Source organism: Mesocricetus auratus, unplaced genomic scaffold (assembly GCF_017639785.1).
Source record: "Mesocricetus auratus isolate SY011 unplaced genomic scaffold, BCM_Maur_2.0 Super-Scaffold_100018, whole genome shotgun sequence".
In the NCBI taxonomy this organism is placed as follows: Eukaryota; Metazoa; Chordata; class Mammalia; order Rodentia; family Cricetidae; genus Mesocricetus; species Mesocricetus auratus.
The window spans coordinates 8,825,080-8,846,402 of NW_024429199.1; the positions used below are offsets into that span (position 1 = coordinate 8,825,080).

The 21,323-nt window shown below is 43.0% G+C and overlaps 2 protein-coding genes across 2 annotated transcripts in view; one reads left to right on the forward strand and one right to left on the reverse strand.

Moving 5' to 3' along the window:
- Positions 1 to 3,813: 3,813 nt before the first annotated feature.
- Positions 3,814 to 21,323, reverse strand: part of Trappc3l (trafficking protein particle complex subunit 3L) — a 44,160-nt gene continuing 26,650 nt past the window's right edge. The window contains exons 4-5 of the mRNA XM_040728361.1: positions 9,348 to 9,533; positions 3,814 to 4,225 (exon numbers count right to left, since the gene is read on the reverse strand). Of these exons, the coding sequence (XP_040584295.1) occupies positions 4,106 to 4,225; positions 9,348 to 9,533 (306 nt within the window). The 3' untranslated portion in view covers positions 3,814 to 4,105. The remainder of the gene's footprint in view (positions 4,226 to 9,347; positions 9,534 to 21,323) is intronic.
- Positions 11,517 to 16,616, forward strand: Calhm5 (calcium homeostasis modulator family member 5). The gene is made up of 2 exons (XM_005073275.4): positions 11,517 to 12,140; positions 15,401 to 16,616. Exons 1-2 carry the CDS (start codon positions 11,601 to 11,603, stop codon positions 15,788 to 15,790), a joined length of 930 nt encoding a protein of 309 aa, XP_005073332.1. The 5' UTR covers positions 11,517 to 11,600; the 3' UTR covers positions 15,791 to 16,616.

Below are 21,323 nucleotides of genomic sequence, written 5' to 3' on the forward strand. Positions count from 1 at the left end.
TCTCTTAGGTGAATATAGTGGAAAGTGATTAAGGAAGACTCCATTGTCAACCTCAGTCTCCCACATGCATACACACATGCAAACTGCATACACACACACGAACACCACACACAGAGACACACACGAAAAGAAACATGCAGGTGAACTAAGTAAATTTGTCTCCTTCTCAAGTGCTTTTAGACCATCTCTTGCTGTACCATACTCCATAGCAGGGAAAATTACTCTATTATCATTGGCTCCTTCAGTATTATTGAGAAGATGTTAACTAGCTTCCACAGCTGGGGGATGAAACTGAAATACCATGATCCCAGCTGAATTCGTCCTTAGCAGTGAGTAAATAGTGACACTCCGCATTAGTATATCAGTAAATATTTAACAAATCTTTTTGTTTGTTTAAAAAATAGCCAATTTTTGTTGAGCAAGTCTCTTTGGTTGCAACATCTTCACTGTTCTCTCATGTGATGAACTTGCTTTTCCATATTTCTACTTGGTTCTTCGTGATCAACTCAGCAGGGAACTTTCCATTCATTTCCCAACAGCCCAACTGCTGATGGTGTCTGAACTTCAGTAGCTAAACGAGGAAAACAGGAAACTCAGGAAGACAAGAAGTCAGAGCCCAAAGTGCAGGGGAAGATTCTGCCACCCCTCCATCCCCTGCCCCGCCCCCAACTGCACACAGTAGACAGGCACTCAGGGACAGAACAGAGATAGCAACCTGGGGGCTATCTGAACAACACCCATCTGAGTCTTTGCCTTTGGCTTTGCAAAGATTGTAAGTGTTAGATCTTAAACCTGGGACAAATGGTCGAGGTGCCCATATTTTTTAAATCTTTTTTTATTTTAAAAGCAATCTTTTCTTATTTTACAAACCAACCCCAGTTCCCACTCCTTCCCTCTCCTCCTGATACCCCCTCATTCCCCCCCATCCTACCCCCTATCCACTCTTCAGAGAAGGTAAAGCTTCCCATGGGGAGTCAAAGAACTCTGGAACCTTACTCTGAGGCAGGACCAAGCCCTCCCCCTATATCTAGGCTGAGCAAGGTATCCCTCTAAAGAGAATTGGTTCAAAAAAGCCAGTTCAAGCACTAGGGATAAATCTTGGTGCCACTGGCAGTGGCCCCACAGACTGCCCAAACTACACAACTGTCATCCACATCCTGAGGGCCAGGTTTGGTTCTATGTAGATTACCAAACTGTCATTCCAGAATCAGTGAGCTCCCAGTAACTCAGCTCTGTGGATTCTGTGGGTATCCCCCCAAATGGTCTTGACCTGTTTGCTCATATTATCACTCCTCCCTTTCTTTGATTGGACTCTGGGAGCTTGGCCCAGTGCTTAGCTGTGGATCTCTGCATCTGCTTCCATCAGTTGCTGGATGAAGATTCTATGATGATAACACAGGTAGCCATCAATCTGATTACAGGGGAAGGCCAGTGCAGGAACCCTCTCCACTGATGCTTAGGGTTTTAGCTGGGAATATGATGTGCCTAATGAATATATCAAAGAGAACCTGACATCAGGTTCTCCCAACACCCCCCAGGCCCTACCTGTTGCAGGGCTCTCTAGGCTGGCACACCTTGCTCCCTACCCTAACCTTCTTCAACCCAGGGACTGGGCTGCCCTTCCTGTAGCTGCTCTTCCATAGTAATCTAGACATTTTGGTTACCTGGGCTATTTTGGGTACCCTGGATGCTGCACCTGGTTCTCCTCTCTCCCCTTTCCCTTTCCCTTTCCCTTTTCCCCTCCCCACCACTCCTCAAATGGCTGATGGTCATGTCCACTCTGGACTTTCCCAGATGTCCCTGCCTCTGGCCATGCTCTCCCACACATCTATAATAAACTTTCTCCTTTACCATACCTAGGAACAGTCATGACCTTTCCTTTTTATTTCCATTCAATAAGAATCTGTTTTGATCAAAGTTTGGGGCTCAAGCTAAAGAGTTTGTGAAATAGAAACATACATAATAAAACCCTGTAGCTCTGTCAAAAACTTCCTGTAGCTCTTCCCCAAAATGATAGAACTTCCCACAGCAGTACAAGCACATTCTGAGAATGGGGACGCTGGTGCCACCATCATTTATTGATTCTCTGGGTAACCTCTCTGATGTTGAGGACAGCTTGGTATGAACTACTGTGTCATTTTTTGCTGACTTTCCAGATTAGTGAAGGGAGATTCACCGAACCTTCAACTTTGAATTTGTGCTGCCCATAGCAGCAACTGTAAGCAAAGCACATTCTGTTACTAAACACTTAGTAGGTGACTATTATGGCATCTGTTTCAATTTAGTTGAATGGATTCAGATTTTTAAAACCAAAGCAGTTAAACACCACTAATTATAAATTTATTATTTTGGGAAGGCTACATTTTACTTTAAACTCTATTGAACTATTTAAACTAATTGAATTGATATGTGCTAAATAAAGTAGATTTTTAAAGACTGTATCAGGAAGGAATATAAAATATCCATGCTAAAGTGTACAATCTGGGATAATAAATATAAATGAAATTTATTATTAAAATGAATGTCACTGATTTCTTTAGACTAATTTAATGTAGGTACTGGAAATTTTCAAATTAGCTGGAGCATGATGCTTGAAATCCCAGGACTTGGAAAGTAGAGATGGGAGGACCAGGACTGGAGTGCCAGACTGGGCAATGTGACATTTCATTAAAGAGGAAGGAAGAGAAGGAAGAAGAGGAAGTGGGGATTTGAAACTATAGATGTGACTTTCAGGAGTCTCATAGTCTTCAGGATGAAGCAGTGAGCACAAAAAGCCATTCTATAGGTTTATGAGTCACCTCCAATAGCATAAATTCAATGCCCAGATACTCCTTTCTCTCCAGGATGATAAAATAAAAGTAAAAAAAAGATACTTATTTTGGTGGCATCAGTAGTTGTATATGCAGTGTCACTGAGAATAACAGGTAAAGCTGCCTTCAGGGTGGTAGGTTTGATGACTAAGTTGACTGAACAGGAGAGAATGCATAGTCAAACAGGAGCATACTCCAGAGTCCAGAAAGCATTCAAGAGAGCTAGAGTGAGCCGGGCGTTGGTGGTGCATGCCTTTAATCCCAGCATTCGGGAGGCAGAGGCAGGCAGATCTCTGTGAGTTCGAGGCCAGCCTGGTCTACAGAGCGAGTTCCAGGACAGCCTCCAAAACAATACAGAGAAACCCTGTCTCGAAAAAACCAAAAACCAAAGAGAGAGAGAGAGAGAGAGAGAGAGAGAGAGAGAGAGAGAGAGAGAGAGAGAGAGAGAGAGAGAGAAAGTATATGCTGGTTCAGGTGCAAGGCTTTCAGATTTGATCTCCATGGGTTCTACCAGTCAAATGTCATGAGACATTGATATTTGGGCAATACCAGCTATTTCCAAATTAGAGAAAGTAAAATTGAAAGCTAAATGAATTAAAGTTAACCAATGTTTTAAATGCTTCAGAATTGGCATCCAGATAAATAGCTAGCTTGGGTGGTTATAACTAGACAGTGGTTAAAGCCATAGCCAAGACAGTATATGAGGAAAAACCGTAGTCACCATTTATAAAAGCTACAGCTACAAGAACTGTTACAAATATGTATGTATGTATGTATGTATGTATGTATGTATGTATGTATACAACCTTTCCTTTTCTTTTTGTTTTTTGAGGCAGTTTCTCTGTGTGGTCCTGACTGTCCTAGAACTTACTCTGACCAGACTGGTCTTGAACTCACAGAGGCATCTGCCTCTGCCTTCTGAGTGCTAGGATTAAAGGCGTGCACCACCATCACCTGGCTGAGTCTGTCTCTCTCTAATGCTGTATCATTTCATCCATTTTTTCTATTGAAAAGAGATAATGACCTAACAGTGGTGCCTCTATTTTCCCCCTATTGCCACAGGTAGTTGAATGGGTAGACTGGCTGAAGCTGGGTTGACTAACATGTGGAATTCATGCTCGCTGTTTTATAAGAGGTTATGTGTATCTGAAATCCTGAAAATGTGTGATACACAGCAAAATGTATAAGCCTGTCAAAGCCCATGACATCAGGGAAAGCAAAGCTTCTGTGACTGGGTGTTTAGCTAATACTCGCTGGTCAGCTAAGCATGCATGGCACTCTCTGCACGATAGTCTTCATTTTTTCCGTTTATATTTTTTCTCGTCCAGCTTTTTTAGAAATGTTATTCCAATTTCTGTCACCCTGTCGCCTTTTAGTCTGTCTTGCAAGAATGTAACATCAGTAGCCAAATGAACCTAGGAGAGAAAAAAAAACAGGCCTGTGTCATTAAATTTTTTTTCACATTTATGTTTTTCTGTCTTCACTTTTTGATAAGTAACATCTGTTTTATGAATAAAGAACCTTGGACTGCATTCTCCAGAGATATCTTGGCCACATGTCATCAGTGGTGTATGCTCTGAAGGGAGGGTAAGTGGTCCAGGAATGTCCCAGACTTGTCTACCCGCCTCAGGAAGGATGCAAGTTCCTAACTCACAGATAGTCCTCACTCTGAGTGCTTGGTCAAGAGGAACTTCAGAGGAAAAATGGGTCCTTATAGAATTCTTCTCAAGCTGACTTGCCATAAAGCATTCTGTCATTAGCTAAACAATATAATCGTTTGTTCTAACGACATTTAGCAATTGCCTATGGCTTTGAGAGCTTTGAAAAATACCCACTAAATACATTATAAATACAATATTAGATATTGAATTACAAACATGAATATTTAATGGCTAGGCCTTCTTTTCAACTTGAAAGCATTTCCCATTTCCCAGACAATGAATAAGCCCAAGGGCTTACCTCTCTATTCATTAAAATGTGTTCATGTAAGAGCAGAACAGTATTGCTGACCTATTTTCAATAGAGAATCTGATCAGAGTTATTTTTAGTCATTGGGATAAAGAAGATAAATAAGTGAAGGTAACTGGTAGAAGAAAGTAATAAGTGAAAAACTCTTGGGTCTAGCAGGCAATTAATTAATATTTACTGAACCTTACCTGACTCACCCCTCCCAGATAAAGAACTCCTAGGCAATGAGCCTGGCTTTTCTTAACCACAGACCTCCAAGTGTCAAATTGTTTGGTTCATAAAGAGTGCAAAACCCTTGCCTTGTGATACCCACTGTCTTAGTTAGGGTTTCTATTGCAGTGAAGAGACACCATGACCACAGCAACTCTCTTTTTTTTTGTTTTTTTGTTTGTTTGTTTGTTTTTACCAGACAGGGTTTCTCTGTATTGTTTTGGAGGCTGTCGGTCCAGCCCAGCCTCAAACTCACAGAAATCCGCCTGCTTCTGCCTCCCGAGTGCTGGGATTAAAGGAGTGCACCACCACCACCTGGCTCCACGGCAACTCTTATAAAGGGAGATATTTAATTAAGGTGATGGCTTGCAGTTCAGAGTTTCAGTCCATTATCATCATGGTGGGACATGGTGGCATGCAGGCAGACATGATGCTGGAGAAGGAGCTGAGAGTCCTATATTTTGCAGGCAACAGGAAGTAGACTGTGTGTCACACTGAGTGAAACTTGAGCAAAGGAGACCTCAAAGCCTGCTCCCACAGTGGCATACTTCCTCCAACAAGGCCACACCGACTTCAAAAAACCACACCTCCCAATAGTGTCACTCCCTATAGGCTTATGAGGACTAATTACATTCAAACTACCACATCCACCATTCAATGAAAGAGAATGGACTGTACTTTGAAATACAGGGCCTATAATTAATCTCTTAATTTGCTTCCCTATGGGTTTTTTATGTCTTAGAAAATATAACAGAAAGTCCATTAAAGAAACACACAGACTCTGCTGCAGCTCTTTGGACATGTGAGACCACATGACTTCTAACATTTGTGATCAGCACATATGATCAAGAATTACCTATGAAAGCTAGAGACTTCTTTATCCCATTTATGATTTAGTTATATGGTTACCCTTTTCCGTGTAACTTACAATTCTTCTCTTCCCTTTCCTTAATATAATGCTGACTGACACAGATCAAATCTAAGACAATCTAGGTAGGGTACTACATCATGAAGGATCTGCAAGGAAGATACGTGCAATTATCCCCATTGTTTTATACTTTAGGGCTATCAGTTACTTCATCCCTTCCTTAACTTCCACAAATAAAATTATATGCATGGATTTTTATTGAGAAGGTCAACAAACACAGGTTTAGAATGGATAAAAGCTGGCCTCACTATCCTAATAGAGAAGATTCTAGAAAAGCAAGACTGTTGGCTGTTGGCTATTGCCTCTTTGTCAGCTACTGCAGCCTCACCAGTCAGACAAATTATTTTTTCCCCTCATCTTTTCTTCATCAAAGCCTCTACTAAGGCCCTCTCCAAACTGTTGGTAAATGGGGTTAAGTTATAGGATAATCCTTCTGTACATTGTGAAGATATGTCTTTGCCAAGACGCCTTCTGATTGGTTTAATAAATATCTGAATGGCCAATAGCTAGGCAGGATTTTGGGGGCAGAGAGGATGTGGGGAAGAAGAAGAATGGAGTCAAAGGAGTCACTATCCAGACACAGAGGAAGCAGGAGGTGAACATGCCATGCCGAAAAAAGGTACCACCATGTGGTAGAGTGCAGATAAGGAATGTGGGTTAATTTAAGATGTAAGAGCTAGTTAGTAACAAGTCTACACTATCACCAAAGCAGTTATAATTAATAATAAGTCTCTGTGTGGTTATATTGGGAGTTTCCCAATGAGAAACCCTGTCTACAGGGTCAACTATGTTGTTGAGTGGTCTCATTTGTCTTCTTGAAATACTCTGTTTCTTGGTTTCTGGAATCCCATCACTCTCTATCAGTTTCCTGCTTCTGACTACTCCATGTACTTATCTTCTGTGCTCTGTTTGACTCAGTCTTTTGGGCTGCTTATCCTAGAGTTCTGATCGTGTTCCCTTTTCTTCCTGTTATAAGACTCTCCTTAGGTATTTCTGTCAATTCTGACACCTCTTCAGTCATATTCTGTAGGGACACATCAACAACTTGGGCAAGACATGGTGGCAAACACCTGTAACCCCAGAACTCTGAGGCTGAGGCAGGGGGATAATGAGTTTGAGGCCAGTCTGTGCTACATAATGAGACCTTGTCCATAAATAAGTGATTAAAAAACAAACAGCTTTTTAAAAAAATCCTCACTGTGGGTTTATTTAACATCTCAACATTAGTAGGTTCCAATTTGAGCTCCTCCCTTCATCAATTCCAACCCTTTTAGTCTTGTTCCATGGGTTAATATTGTAACTTTCCCTACAGGTTGTTCAGAACCTGAAGGTTGTTTTTTAATTTTGTCCCTTTCGGCCAGCTGACATCTGAGTTTTCCCTGTCTTGCCCTGGCAAGTACTGGCCCAGTGAGTCGCCTCTTGATGACTATTGTCAGGGGTGTCTTCTGGTTTTAGTTGAGGTCACCAGCATCAGCTTCCCACTGGTTCTCCTCTCTCCCTCAGTATTCTTCCTTCCATATATGCCTTTATCTGATTGACAAGGGAATGGAATTTCTGGAACAGAGACTTCAGACTCTCATCTCCTTGAATATGAACCTGTATCTAGTCTGATACTTTCAGTGTAGAAGAATGAATGTCCAGGCCCGTCATGCACATCCCCTTTTTATCATTAAAGAATGTAAGACTTTGCTATGGCAAACCCTCTCCCAGTCTTCATGCCAGTCCTTCTGAACTAATTTGAGTTTCTGGTCCTCTCATTTTGAGGGGCCTGTGAACATTCTGATCCTCTATCTGAAATGCGATTTTTTTCCTGCTCTCTTTACAAAGACCTTCATCTAACTCCCATTGTTCCTTCAAAAAGCCAGCTCAGAGTTTCCATCAAGACTGTATGAATTCTCTCTTACTCCAGGACCCTCTCTACCCCTTTATCACACTTGTTTGAACATGACTTCATGAACTAGACAGGAGATTCTCTGTGGCAGCAATTGTATCTTGTCAATCTTTGCAGGCTCAGTCCCGAATACCTTTCAGATGCTAATAGCTGTCTCAGTTAAACCAAGGGATAACTGGGTGTGAAAATCAGCCTCGAAAATGACCTGCACTGACCTGCACCTCCTGGAACACACACCTTCAGCTATCCCCTCCCACACAGCATCACGGCTGGCAGCTCAGACTGCCATGCTGTGATTAGATCTACTAAGAGGTGTATGGGGCAAGGAACTTTCTGAAGCTTCCACACGGTGGCCTGCAAGGTACTGAGACTATGTGAGTGTGTGTGCAGTTTGTCTAGCACCAGCAAGTCTGCAGAGGCTACAGCTGAGGCTGCATGGGAGAAACCATGAAAGGTCATCACCAGCCACACGTACATGGTGGACTCCTGGAGCTCTTTCTTTTTTTATTAATTCGTTTGGTGTGCGTGTGCTCCCATAGACACATGTACCACAGAGTGTGAATGAAAGTTGAAAGTTACAGCTTCATGAGCTCCCCTTGTTCAGGTCAGCTGTCTCTGTGGGTTTCACCAGCCTGGTCCTGACCCCTTTGCTCATCACTCCTCCCTCTCTGTCACTGGGTTCCAGGAGTTCAGTTCAGTGTTTAGCTGTGGGTGTCTGCCTCTGCTTCCATCAGCTACTGGATGAAGGCTCTAGGATGGCATATAAGGTAGTCATCAATCTCATTATTGGGGAAGGGTTTTTAAGGTAGACTCTCCACTATTGCTTAGATTGCCAGTTGGTGTCATCCTTGTAGATCTCTGGAAATCTCACTAGTGCCAGATCTCTCCTCAAACCTATGACTCCCTCTATTATGGTGTCTCTCATGCTGCTCTCCTCTATGCTTCCCCTGTCTCAACCTTCCTGCTCCAGCATATCTTCCTCTCCCTTCCTCACAGACTTTGGAGATCCCCCATGGAGGGCCTCACCCTCCCTAGGGAGGGGAGTGGGGTTTGGGTATGGGCTTGGAGGGGGTTGGTGAGTGGCGGGGGAGGATGGGGGAGTGAGTTTGTTTCTAATTTAAATAAATAAAAAAGACAGAAAGTTGCAGCTTCCAGGAGTCAGCTCAGTCCTTAGGTAGTATGGGTTCTAAGGACTGAAACCGGCCTGTCAGGGTTAACAGCACAAGCTGAGTCATCTGGCAGATTTCTTTCTCTTGGGCAAAAATCCTCAGTCTTCCATTTCATTTAAAAAATTCTTAATACGGGACCATACTGAATTGCCCAGGATGGTGCTGAGTTCGTTTTACGTATCACAGACTTGGCCTTGGACATACAATCCTGATCCTCCTACCTTACCTCCCAAGGAGCTGAATGGCAGGTTTGAGGTAACAGCACGTCCTGGAGGTCCCATCTTTAGGGACTGTGCATTGCTTTGAGGCTCTTACACTTAGAGGACAGCACTGATGGCTAACACGCTAGCAAGATGAAACATGTGCTTTACCATCTCCAGGGCCCCTCTGATGACTCCACAGAGTAAGTTGCAGTAGCACAGTGCAGATCGTCCAGCAGGGAGCTCTTCTACAAACTCTGCCAGAGGATTCTTGTCTAGAATCAGGGAAAATTCATTTCTGCTTGAATTGTGACAGACCACGCTTGGTGTGATTCCCAAGTACATCTTGAAAGCAACCTGATAAAGAGAGAGAGGGTGACAGCCTTAGTCTGAAACGGAAGTCTATTCAGATAACCCAGGTATCACAGCACATCCTCATCGCGTCAAGCTGAGTCTGCAACCAGGATGCTTGCGTCTACACTTTTCTTTGCAGTTAACTGACCTTATGCCATGGGAGACTCTTAAGCTATCTTTTATTCATACAGAATATCCTAAAGTGCTAGACTCTGTGGAACAATATGATTTGTAAAAAATATTATTTCCAAAAACCCTTGGAGAAAACACATAGGCTTGAGAATGGCACGAAACAAAAAGATTATTAATCAACACAGCCTCATGGTATATACCCAGTGATCACGGCAAAGCATACAATTCAGTTACAAGGGGTCTGAGACGTATGTTCCATGACGGAGGCACTGGTCTGAGAAGAGGGTGTTATGGGGCAGATTAGACACAAGGATGTATTTTTGGACACACAGACTTATACTGTACATGTCAGATCTTCGAGGAGATGTAGGGGTAGAGTTGGGAGCAACATAAATATGTGATAACACAATTGTCAAAAGTGTCTGTTGTGGTATAGGACTCCAAGAACCCAGCAACATAGAAATGGAAGAAACCTTACTCTCGCCTTTTGTTTGTTTCTGTCTTTGTTTTTAAGCAGATCTTAAGCATCCAAGGACACACTTCTTTTTGAAACACTATTCTGCATGTATCTGCTTGTTTGTTTGTGTACTGTGTGTACATGACACACAGTCAGGGGACAAGAAGGAGCTGGTTCCCCTGTCCCACCATTGTATGTTGGAAGGATACAATTCAGATTCCCAGGTTTCCTGAAAATCACCTTTACCCCACGAGGCATCTCACTGGCTCCACTTCTTCTTTTGAAGCTTAAGTTTCACAAATGTGTAATCTGTCATTTAGAGAAGTAAAATGACAGCAAGGACTGTAGCCTTTTAGGTCCATGGCTCCTAACCCAAGGCAATTTCTTTTCTCGAAACACCTAGGCCCAACTTTCAAAGCTATTAATGGAAATTTGTTTGCTTGATGTTTTGCCATCATTCAAAGTCCCTAATTAACTTAATTTTAAAATTAAGAGCAGCGTAAGAGAAATGGAAGCAATTTTCTTAAATTATTTATAATTTGAAGTACAAAAATTCCTCATTCATTTCTTTGTTGGTTCATTTAACAGGCTCTCTCATGGAGGACGGCCTTTCTCAAGTGCCTTCCAACTTCAGTAGCCACTGCATTCAAACTACTGAATGAGTTTCCAATTTACATTCGAAATCATGATTAGACCTAAAATACACAAAATGGAGAGAGCTAGCATTTGCCAAGTGGAGACAGTGGGATGAAGAAGGGGCAAAGACACTTTAGACAGAAAGGTGTCCTGGCATGAAACACCACGCTGAGGTTCAGGAGAGGTCTACATCTACCCACGGGTGGGCAGTTGGGAGGCCAGAAGTCATGCTAATGCAGACTCCACACCTGCCAAAACGATTCTAATATGAATCAAGAAGTTACACGATGAGAAACGACGACTCCTCTTTTTCTCTAAAAGCTCAGTTAGTTTCTGCACTTCTCTTATAAATTCCAATGATCCCAGTCCTGAGCGGTGTTTGTTTCAAGTCTTTATGCATGCCGTTTTTGGAAGCCAGAATCCCATCTACTAAATCTTAGGGCAAAGAGCAAGCAAAGAAACCTCTCATGACACACCACGTTGAGGTTCAGGAGAGGTCTAGATCTACCCACAGGTGGGCAGTTGGGAGGCAAGGAGACATCCTAAAGCAGACTCCACACCTGCTTTAGAAGGAAAGAATATGAAAAGGAACCTGCACACTTGGCGTTTAATCGTCGGTGTTTTGGCTGCCCCCAAGTGTCAGTATTCACCAGTAGGAGGCATTATCTGAACGTTGTTGGGAAATAAGCATTCCTGGGGAATGACATTGTTTCCTTATCTGGCTGGATGCAGACAGAGGAGGACTGTTGTTTCAAGAGGGCTCCACCCTCCACAGCTACAGCTACAGCCGCAGTAGCTGTGTTGCAACCAAGGCAAACGTTTCTCCCTCTTCGTGTGTCTCCAACATGGATGCTTTTCAGAGCATTTTAAAATTCTTTCTTAACCAAAGAACTGCTATTGGCTACAGCTTCATGGCTTTGCTGACCGTGGGAAGCGAGCGTCTCTTCTCTCTCGTGGCCTTTAAGTGCCCCTGCAGCACTGAGAATACGGTCTATGGGCTGGTTTTCCTCTTTGCCCCTGCCTGGGTGTTACTGATACTTGGATTCTTTCTGAATAACAAGGCGTGGAGACTCTTCACCGGCTGCTGTATAAACCCCAGGAAAATCTTCCCTAGGAGACGCTGCTGTCGCTTCTTCTACGTCCTGGGCCACATCACACTGAGCTCATTGGTGGCTCCAGTGATGTGGCTCTCTGTGGCTTTGCTTAATGGGACGTTTTATGAATGTGCTATGAGTGGGACAAGAAGCACCAGGCTTTTGGAGCTGATTTGCAAGGGCAAGCCCAAAGAGTGCTGGGAAGAGCTGTACAAAGTCTCCTGTGGCAGAAGTAGCATGGAACCCACGGACAATGAGGAGGTGAAGCTGTCCCTGCAAGCCCAGTCTCAGGTAAGGACAAATGTGACTCTCTGCTCCCAGTGTGAGCTTGGAGATTCCTCTCTGTCTTCCTGTCAGCCAGGCCAGAGTCTGAGTCTTGCCAGAAAATTTTGACACTAAGTGGAAATTGGAACACAATGTAGCATTAAGGCAATCTCAGGAAAAGCTTTTCAAGGGACAAGATGGCTCAGTAAAATTGCTGATTGGATCCTGTAGTCTTCATTTCCAAAAAGAAAATACCCACTGGGTTATGCATATGTAAATACTTAAGAGCTCAAAACCGTCTCCCTGGGTTGACTTTGTAAATAATGCAGAACGCAAAGCCACCAAAACCACGCACTGTGAGCTAACCCTGAACTGTAATTAAGTATTACTGCCTTCTGTCGATTGTTTAGTTTCAAGCAGGTTTCTCAAAAAACACAGACACGTTTCTTCATCCACCGAAATACAGATGAACCAAATCAGCTACTGCTTTTCTAAGTAGCATGCGGTGCAATTAGTGTGGGGATTTCCTTGAGTGACCACTTGGGCGCTGCTACTTGTGTGCATACATGCTGTCGGGATGGAGAGTTTCCCAAACGAAGTGGGACTGAGCAGTCTTTAAATGGCCTTCGGTGAAGAGTGACCATAGTCCATAGAGAGATTATGACTTTACTGTCTGTGTTATGCAGCTAAAGAAGTTCTCACCACACTTTAGAAGCTCAGAATTTGGGTAATTGTTTTACTTGAGAGAAGTTATTTACAGCTTCAACTAGTTAATACAAGGAGGTAACTTGTCATCTTGCCAGGTATATAAACACAGATCTCCATGTATAGCTCTGGCCTGGCCTGGAGATGAAGTTGGTTTCTTATTTCTGAGGCAAAAAAAAAGTGGTAGGATTAGATAAAGAGTCGTCATTTGTGAGGAAGACTCTTGGTTTCTGGATGAAGACACAAGTGCACTCTAATTTTACCTTTTTAGCAAGGACTTCCCTTACACTAAGCACATCAAAGCAAAGCAGGCTCCTACAATCTAAAATCGTTGATAATAAAATCATATTCTTTATAAAGTATTAAGCCTAAGAATTTCCCTAAATAAACTCCTTTGTTTAATGCACAAAGCATAAGTTAGATGGGACATGTTGGGCTCCTGAGTGCCTTCCATCTTTTGTTGAAGGAAGGTATTAATTACTGATGTTATGATAGTGTGAATGACACATGGGTTGCCCCCGCAGGCACCAGGCTCCATTCAGCCAGTGCCAGCTCCAAGCACTCATCACTGTATAAGCTCTTCTTTAAATATAAGCCCAACGAAAATGGGCACATCTGGTCGTGCCTTAGATCAGCCACAATGACCTGTGACTTTTCACCAGAATAAGGACTTGGGGTTGAGGGGATGTAGGGGAGATGTAGCAATAGCAGGTGCTGGCCATGAGGTTCAGACGGCAGTAGGCATCACACGGTCCAAAACAATAATTGGGCATGTGGGCGGCCGTGGAAAAGTGCATTCATTCATGGGTGGGGCAGAGCAACAAGAGACGCAGCAGCTGGGTGACTCTCTGTTCTTAAGGATGGTGGAATGGAGTAGTGGAAAGAGCTCAGCCCTGGTGTCAGCTGGTTTTGAATCGTGATGCTGCCACTCCCCAGCTCTGTGCTGGAGAACGCTGAACCCCAGTTTCCCACAGTGGGGGATCTCACAGTGGAAAGTTATGTAAAGATAATGGACATATAGAGGCATAAAGCTTCTAGAACATTATTAAGCATTCCAAGGTAAGGAGAAAACTGGCAGGATTTGGAGAAAGAGACAAATAGGATGCAGCTAGGGGCTGGACCAGGCACAGTCACCTCATTGTAGTTGGAGTGCTGGGTGCTGTGAGTCTGGGAGGGGGAGGAGGACAGCTGGCCAGATAGATTCTAGCTCATCAGGGTTAACTCAGGTAGAGCTGGGAGGCTTCTACACATGAGGCCCAGTCACAAGGGAGAAGAAGGAATGCTGAGAGAAAGGAAGGTCTGAGGGAGTGAACCACAAGCCCACCGGTGACTGAAGGAGAGCAGGAGGGTTCTCGCACGGTAGTGACCGTGTCCCACTTCTTATCACAGAACAGAAAGAGACACTTGCAAACAGGTGGATAACAGGTGGAAAGCGTGAACTTCTGGACCAGCATCATTTGTTTGGATCCCCCCAAATATCTTCCGAGATGGGTAACTGTAACTTTACAATAGAGACCAAGGTACAGGGAACGCCCACAGTGAGAAGAAAGGTAGATGTTCGGCCTGAGGAATGCCAACTCAGAAATGGCACTTATGTAGACTGAGACCCTTCCAGGAACCCCACTTCTGATACAGAGCTTGGCAACCACTCAGTTAAAGCTAATCTTGGCTCTCTTAGGATCTGAGTGGACCCATTTGCAGATTGTTATTTTGGTTCTCGCTGGGGTCCATCTGGTAAGGGGCCTCTGAACTGAAATGAAGAGATGCTCTCAAGAAATCTGTTAGTTGCTCAAATCAAAAATTAATTCAGATTATGAAAAGTTAAATTGAAGTAATAAAGTCAGAAGATATGTTAGCTGTAGACGTTTGCTTTTAAAGTTAAAACCCCAATGGGATCATTCATATGTAGAAAAGAATTTGCTCCACCCCCCCCCTTTTTTTCTCTCTCAACATTTAGAAAGGCTTTACATTTTTAACGTTTCTGTGCATTGCTATACTATTTCTTTTTTCCTTTACTGTGAGCAATAAATTTTGGGGTCCACAGAGTGGCTACACACAAAGTCCCATGGGAAAGCTTGGTCAGGAGCATGCGAGCACACTGAAGAATGCCTGGACACCTGGCTAACAAACCACTCGTTCATTCAAATGACCACCACGACCCATTAGAAAGAATCCTTTCATCCATGGTCATACCACCTTGAACGCACCTGATTTCACCTGATCTTGGAAGCTAAACAGGGTCAGACCTGGTCAGTACTTAGATGGGGGAAAGAATTCTTTCTTCTAGTAATACCACTGGAAGTGCTTTTGTAGTAAGTTATTGGATAGTCACTCTTTCCATTTGTCAGCCTTCTGGTTATTGCTTTGGGTAGCAACAATGTTGAGTTGAGGAGTGGATATGGATATTGAGACAACTTTGTTTTGGCTGTTAAAAAGCATTTAAAGTTAAGATGAATCATTTCAAATGAGATGGTAGTAATGACTGTGGTATTAATGTGGTTATATACTCTCCTGTAATATTTCCCAGTTCTCTGAGATACCATTTTGCTTTTCTGTGTCCTCAATATCTCTTTCTCCCTAAGATTCTAGGGTGGTGCCTGATTTGCTCCGCATCCTTTTTCTCTCTGCTGACCACTTGCTATGCACGCTGCAAATCTAACGTCAGCTATCTGCAGCTGAGTTTTTGGAAGACGTACGCACAAAGGGAGAGGGAACAGTTGGAAAACAAACTCCTGGAATGTGCCAACAAGCTGAGTGAGAGGAACCTCAAGTGCTTTTTTGAAAATAAGAGGCCGGATCCCTTTCCCATGCCATCTTTTGCTGCCTGGGAAGCTGCTTCTGAGCTCCATGCATTCCACCAAGACCGTGAACATTACAGCGCTCTCCACAAGGTGATAGACGAAGGTCTGGAGCAAACCCCCCAAGAGGAGGAGACAGCAATGATCCTTGTGGGCAGTGCCCAGAGCCTGTGAATCAACCACCATCGCAGCTGGCTCAGTTGTCCAGTGTTACCCTCATTCTGAGAGTCTCCTGCTGTCTCCACTACCTGAGCCTCTGGGTGTTCTCACCATCACGGCCTCTTTAGAAGACCATCACACAGTGAGCAACTGTTTTAAACCTGCAGTGCAGTGTCCAGATGTCCCCACACTGAGGCTGAGTGAGGAAAGACACTCTGAGTTGGCGGAGGCTTGGGCCCAGGAGGTCCAACAGTTGCTTATTCTAAGCTCTAGGGTTTTATGACTCAGTGCCCAGACTCTGGCAGGCGTCTGCCACTTTCTGCAAGTATCTGCTGTGGTATTGGGGGAGGGACCTGTGCACAGTGACATCTGCAGAGTGGCCAGCAAGAACCCGTTCACAAATGTATCCAACACCTTTCAAGATGGAAGGAATTCTAACATTTGACATTCCTTTACTCGGAAGAGCTCCATTCTCAAAAAGTGCCAACTGAAAGAACATCATGTCTAGAAACCAGGGGTTCTCATATCTCTCCCAGATCCTGAAGGTCTGTCTCTGAGGGCAGGGCTGCCTCATGACTGCTGTACGCTGAAGGTGCTCATGCCTTCACAGGCCAACTTCTATATTCTAAAGGACAATCCTGTAAGACCCACATACAAGCCTTCATTGATAAAAAGACAACCACATTAATATTGTATGTTAAAACACATTTCTCAACTAAAAATTCCATTTTTTTTGTTTTAAAAAAGAAAATCCTGATGAGCCAAGGGGTTAAGACAGGGCTGGTTTAACCCACAGAAACAGTTGACCTGAACAAGGGGGAGCTCTTGGATCCCAGATTGATGGCTGTGTGGAAAGCATGGGACTGATCCAGACCCCCTGAATGTGGGTGTCAGTGAGGAGGCCTAGGTAATCTATGGGGCCTAGGGTAGTATTTATCCCTGGCATCCAAATAGACTTAGGCTGCCCATTCCACAATGAGGGATGCTCTCTCAGTCTGGACTCTTAGGGGAGGTTCTAGGCCCTGCCATGGATGAAATGACAGATCCTGGAAATCCTCCATGGAGCCATGGAGGGCCTCACCTTTCCTGGGGATCTGAGTGGAGACTGGGTGGGGGTCTGGGAGGTCTAGTGGGGGCAGGGGAGGAAGGGAGGGAGAGGGAGCTGGGATTGACATGTGAAACAAGATTGTTTCTAACTTAAATTAAAAAAAAAGAAGAAGAAAATCACTTTGATGGATTCTCTACTAAAATTCTGGGTCCAGGGCACGGTGCCATCTATATATTGGGTATGTCTTAGTTTCTCTGGTATATTATAACCAGATGCCACAGATGGTGTGGTTTATAAACAATAGTTCTCACAATGTGAGAGGTTAAAACATCTGAGGTCGGGGTAACAGCACAGGCAGGGCCTAGTGAGGTGTTTTCTTTGGGTCACTGATGTTGATGCCCCACTGGGAGTCTCGTGGTGAGAAGGGCAAATAAACTCCCTAGGACATCTCTACTGAGGGAGCTCAGACCATGCCGCAGGCTCCACCCTCACTGAATGACCCTCAAAAGGCCCACTTCCTAATGATATTACCTTTGAGGTCAGGTTTCAGTTTAAGAATTTTAGCTGGGCAGTGGTGACACACGCCTTTAATCCCAGCACTCAGGAGGCAGAGGCAGGCGGCTCTCTGGGAGTTCGAGGCCAGCCAGGACTGTTTTAGGGAGAAACCCTGTCTCAAAAAAATCAAACGAAAGCCCAGTGTTGGTGGCACACACCTTTAATCCCAGCACTCAAGAGTCAGAGGCAGGCAGATCTCTGTGAGATCAAGGCCAGCATAGTCTACGAGAGCTAGTTCCAGGACAGCCTCCAAAGCCACAGAGAAACTCTGCCTCAAAAAACAAAATAAAAAAAAATCAAACGAAAAATATAGAATATTGATATGGCTTGATACAGATACTGGGAGGCTATCCACAGTAGTCCCAGTGTAAAATTGTGTTGCTGTTTTATACTTATCAGAAATAATGTGAGTGTTACTCTCTACTATGTAACTTTTACCATGTATGTGTGTGTCTGTGTCTGTCTGTGTGTGTGTGTAAATTTCCATAAATCTCTGAGTATATTAGTGCATAAGGCACAGTATCCACATTAGTCACTAGCTCACACCGTATGTCACTAGCTGTCTGTATCCCCAGATTTGAGAACAATTCATCTTGGGTTTTCACTAACTTAAAAGCTGATGAGAGACTGTAGGATAATCCTATAGGTCCAAGACCCCAAGAAAACCTTAAGATTGTGATTTATAATGAGAAATATGTTTTGCCTTCTTGCCTTTCTTTGGTGCAAAGGAGAGAATCCTTGGATTCTTACCATGTGTCCTTTTACTAATGAGGTGACTCCTACACAGCTAAAGATGGGGGCTGGCTGCCAGAAACAATCATGTGACTAAAAGGTCAAAACTTTCAGCCTCATCCTCTGACCTCCAGAGAGTAGACAGGGGCTGTTGAATGTCTTGGCAATAATGTCCAGCCTTTTTGTTACAACATGAATTTGTCATCTACAAAGCTTATGCTCCAAAACTGCCTAGACAATCAGAAGACATACACACCACTCACACATATACCACACACTCATACAGACACACACGCACATACACACAGCACTCATACCCCCACACATACATATACATGTGTATGTGCACACATACATACGCACAGTCACATAAACACTCCACCTACACACTCACAAACACACATACAGGCATATACACTTACACATATCCACATTACCAAATGTAATGGAAAAATCCAAACAGGTAACAAGTACAGTGCTTTCCTGAGTCATGTGGGCTACTCTGATGAATAAATCATGGTAAAGAATCACAACACCTCTTACTGGTAGCTGCCCCCAGAGCAAGTTGTAAGTAGCATGGGAGTCTACTGCTAGTGAATGGCATTCAAAGTCAATTATCCAAATGGCTTCCAAAGTCAGGGACAATTCTTGGGAAATTAGCTCTAAACCTGCATGGGACACATGCTTGACTTCAATTAGTGTCAGAAATGATTTGAATTATAAGATGCTCCCTTTACATCAGAGAATTTATAAGTGTGAGAGAAAACACACACACTTGTTGGCCAGGAGTGTTAATACAGAAATATATGTAAAACACCGCCCTTCAAGTTTCAAAGGAACTGCATTGGGAGAGTGTGTTGGATAGAGATTATGGATGAGACAAGGCAGAGGCATCAAAACAAGGGTAAATAAGTCAGTAAAAAAATGAGTGGCTCTCCTTAGCCCTTCTTGACTAGGAGTTTGTCCACCACTAAGTGTCTACTAAGACCCAGAAAGCAGATGGGACTCAGCCGATAGCCATGCATCATCTCTGGAATTGAGCCTAAGGTGGAGGCAGCAGTTGTATAAAAATAGCTTAGTTGCATGAGTCTGGAGAGTAAGGAGGAATCACTAGGGCACATCTCTGCCACCCTCTACCTCAGAGCCTTTCTGTATTCAAGACACCTAGGATTATGGATGCCTCATTCAAGGATATCCAGGTCGGCAAGCCAGCACCCTGTACTTTTTGCTTAGTCAGTGGAAGAGCTGACCCTCCTACTCTGACCAAGTCACCCTGAGATGAGTCAGGTCCTCTTCTTGACTCCTGGTCTGATTCCTGTGGAGTGGTATTTTATCCAGGAGGTAAACAAGTTCAAGACATCTTATCTGTTCCCTCAGCAGCCTTGGAGGGGATGGGTGGATACAGGGAGAGAAAACGGGTATCTCTTCTTTGATGTTCAGAGAATGTGGGTCTCCAGAGGTGGGGAGACAAGATAGTCTTAGAGGTATAGAGAACTTCAGAAGTGTGGGCAGTTTGTTTCATAGGTGGAGCTCCCTAGAAAGAACCCGAAACTTAGGGAGCCTTTATAAATGACTTTCCAAAAAGAATGAGCTCAGGAAAGAGCCATTAGCACAATAGATGAAAGTAGATGGGGTTTCAGGTAAGGTGTAGGTCCTACCAATCCCTTAGCAAATGATGGGCCATCTGCCTTGGCCCCAAAGGCTTCAGAAGAGGCTGTGAGCTCTTCAAGTAAGAGAGAACTTTTCCTGTAACAGGAGGAGAAATTCCCAAGCAAAGGGCAGCTGATGGCCCAGGGTGACTTTCCAGGGAAGTTCATACAGGGACAACTGGGAGATCATCACCCTGAAATTAGGTACTAGAGGTGTCAACAGTGTCCCCCATGTCTGCAATGAAGCTTTCCTTTAGTCTTAGAAATGATGTGCATGCATATAAACTGTTCCCTTTAAAGGAAAAAGTAACATCAGGTTCAGTCTTCTGCAGCAAATATTTATTCGTTCTTCTATTTAAAAATATTCATACAGTATATTTCAATCATAATTCCATACTATGAATTTATTTTAAATTCTCCGTTTTTTTCATTTAAAGCTGTTCCCTGAATATTTTGGTGTATGTAGAGAGATACTGAGAACATTGTTTTGTTGGCAGCAGAGTTTCCCATCTCAAGGATAAATGAAATTTTATTTGAAGAATCTTGCTTTGTGGAGAGTTCAGATTGTTTTCTCATTTTATGTTTTTGTAAATTTAAACACTAGATCAAAGCAAAAAAAAACATTGATGTTTATACACTTGTGTTTTGTTATACTCTGTAACAGTGAAGATATCATCATCTTTCTCATTCTGAGCTTTTGAAATCACTCTTATAGCATAGATAAGTAAATTTTTACTTATGTGTAAAAGGAGAACTTCTTGTTTCTCCCATTCATTTGCATCTTTGTTATTATTGAACTTCACAGTCTTAATATAGCTTGTAATTTTTCTTCACTGGTTTCTAATTACAATGAGTTCATGATGAGTCTTTTTTATCCAACTAAAATGATGTTTCCTACTGAAATGTGAATATTTCATTTCATCTTAAATAGTTAATGATGTCATTAAAATGTATTTGAATGCAAAAAAAAGAAAAGAAATGATGTGCATGGAAGACATCCCAGGACCCACCGAAGCCCAGGCTCACTGCCTCTTCCAACTTCTAATTTCCCTGAAGCCACAGCAACAAATGTGGGCAGTTGCCTTCTCTTACCATGACTGCTCTGGATAGTGCACGCTGGGTAAGGATGTAATGTCTTCCCAAACAAGGGATCAATGTAAGAAAATTCAAAGATAGTTGACTTTCTTTTGTCTAATTTAATTATCCCATGAAAAAATAATCACAAATATGTAGGTTTTTGGTGCATTCCTAGCTTTCCATTCAGACTCAATTCGTAAGCATCATAATTTTAGGATGTATCCATAGTATTTATTTCCAATGGAAATGGAAAAAAGTATCTAGCAAAAATTACAAATAAGTCTTGATAGACAAAGATTTTCATATATTGTACCCTTAGATTGCATATTTTGCATACTTTGTATGTTCTCAAATTATGTTTTTAAAAGTATATACTATTTTCTTCTCTTTTTTTTTTGTTTTTTTGTTTTTTTTTTTTTGAGATGTCCTGAAACTCACCCTGTATTCCAGGCTGGCTTCGAACTCCTGGAGTTCCACCTACTTCTGC

Excerpts from the sequence above, each read along its gene's own strand:
- Calhm5 (XM_005073275.4), top strand. The coding sequence starts at position 11,601 with ATGGATGCTTTTCAGAGCATTTTAAAATTCTTTCTTAACCAAAGAACT. Across the intron at positions 12,141-15,400 it reads CCCTGCAAGCCCAGTCTCAG|ATTCTAGGGTGGTGCCTGAT; the intron begins GTAAGGACAAAT and ends TTTCTCCCTAAG.